The sequence below is a fragment of the Elephas maximus genome, chromosome 4 (genome assembly GCF_024166365.1).
Source record: "Elephas maximus indicus isolate mEleMax1 chromosome 4, mEleMax1 primary haplotype, whole genome shotgun sequence".
NCBI lineage: Eukaryota > Metazoa > Chordata > Mammalia > Proboscidea > Elephantidae > Elephas > Elephas maximus.
The window spans coordinates 114497173-114498961 of record NC_064822.1 but is presented as its reverse complement, the minus strand read 5'-3'; the positions used below and the strand labels follow the sequence as shown (position 1 = coordinate 114498961).

The window sequence follows — 1789 nt, the reverse complement described above, 5'->3', positions numbered from 1 at the left end:
TTCTTTATATTCTCCCACAGTGCATTTATTGTACTCAACGCTGCCTCACGATGTGATAAAACAGTGCAGAAAAACCATCAGGTTGTACCATACAGTGTAATTCAAGGAGCAGCTACAAGCTTAACATGGACATGTAAAATTACGCATTTGGATATTTAGGAGTAAAAGTGCACAGACCCCGAAGCAGAAGTTAAAATGTTAAATGCATTACTAAGTAATTATAAAAAAGTGATAAAGAAAAGTTAAACTATAGTTAAATGACAAAAATTGATTTTTAAAAATCTCGTTTGACCATTCTGTGTTAATAAATCAGGGAACTCAGCTCACTACACAACAGAAAATGTGCTCCTTGGATCAACACATAAAACTCAGGGGTGTTGGATAAGTTGAATGTGGAAATGTAGTCATCATGACCTGATTTTGTTACTGAATTCAGCAGTTCAAATCTCTCTGACATTCACATGCAGGCTTTGCTTTCCCCAGAAGTCAATAATGAGAAACCACACAGCAATAACAACATTCATCCTTCTGGGACTGACGGGAGATCCTCAGCTGCAGGTTTTGCTTTTTATTTTCCTACTTACCACCTACGTGTTGAGTGTAACTGGAAATCTGACCATCATCACCCTCACCTTGGTGGATCCCCACCTTAAAACACCCATGTATTTTTTCCTCCAAAATTTCTCTTTCCTAGAAATCTCATTTACAACTGCCTGTGTTCCAAAATTCCTGCACAGTATATCAACTGGAGACAAAACAATTACCTATAACGCATGTGCCATTCAACTATTTTTTACAGATCTCTTTGGGGTGACTGAATTTTTCCTTTTGGCCACCATGTCTTATGATCGCTATGTGGCCATCTGCAAGCCCTTGCATTATATGACAATCATGAGGAACAAAGTATGTAAAACCATGGTCATCTGCTGTTGGATGGCAGGATTTATGATTATCCTCCCACCACTTAGCTTAGGTTTTAATCTGGAATTCTGTGACTCTAATGTCATTGATCATTTTGGCTGTGATGCATCTCCTCTCCTAAAAATCTCATGCTCAGACACGTGGTTAATTGAGCAGATGGTTATAGCCTGTGCTGTGCTGACCTTCATCATTACTCTGGTATGTGTAGTTCTCTCCTACATATATATCATGAAGACAATTCTAAAATTCCCTGCTGTTCAACAAAGAAAAAAGGCCTTTTCCACTTGTTCTTCCCACATGATTGTAGTTTCCATCACCTATGGCAGCTGCATCTTCATCTATGTCAATCCTTCTGCAAAAGAACAGGGAGAGATTAATAAAGGTGTGTCAGTACTCATTTCATCCATATCACCAATGTTGAATCCTTTCATATATACCCTGAGGAATAAGCAAGTTAAACAATCCTTTAATGACTCACTCAAAAAAATTGCATTCCTCTCAAAGAAGTGTACCTAAGTTGATAAATCATGTTAAAATGTGTATATTTACTTTATATTTTTCATAAATTACTTAACCTATAGAGCAATCAGGCTGATCTCATAGTCATGTAATCATTATTTCTCTCATCAATTCATTATTGAACAACTATTTAACAATGCTCTATGGTAGATAAAATATATCACTTTTAGTTAGCAACTTCCATGCTGAAATCACCAATTTTCTTCTTTTCAGATGCTTATCAAGTTGACTTTATGAGTGTGGACAAGTCATTATTAAGCAAGACAAAACTGTTGCCCCTATTTTTTTTTAAAAATGACAGATTTAACTCACAAACTTTTAAAAATCTATAGTAAAATGGCAAAATCTA

General features: G+C 35.9%; 1 protein-coding gene across 1 annotated transcript; it reads left to right on the top strand.

The window, feature by feature from the left end:
* The first annotated feature begins 492 nt into the window (after nucleotides 1–492).
* On the top strand, nucleotides 493–1437 carry LOC126076417 (olfactory receptor 6C68-like). Its single transcript, XM_049884940.1, has one exon. It carries the CDS (start codon nucleotides 493–495, stop codon nucleotides 1435–1437), a length of 945 nt encoding a protein of 314 aa, XP_049740897.1.
* Nucleotides 1438–1789: the final 352 nt, after the last annotated feature.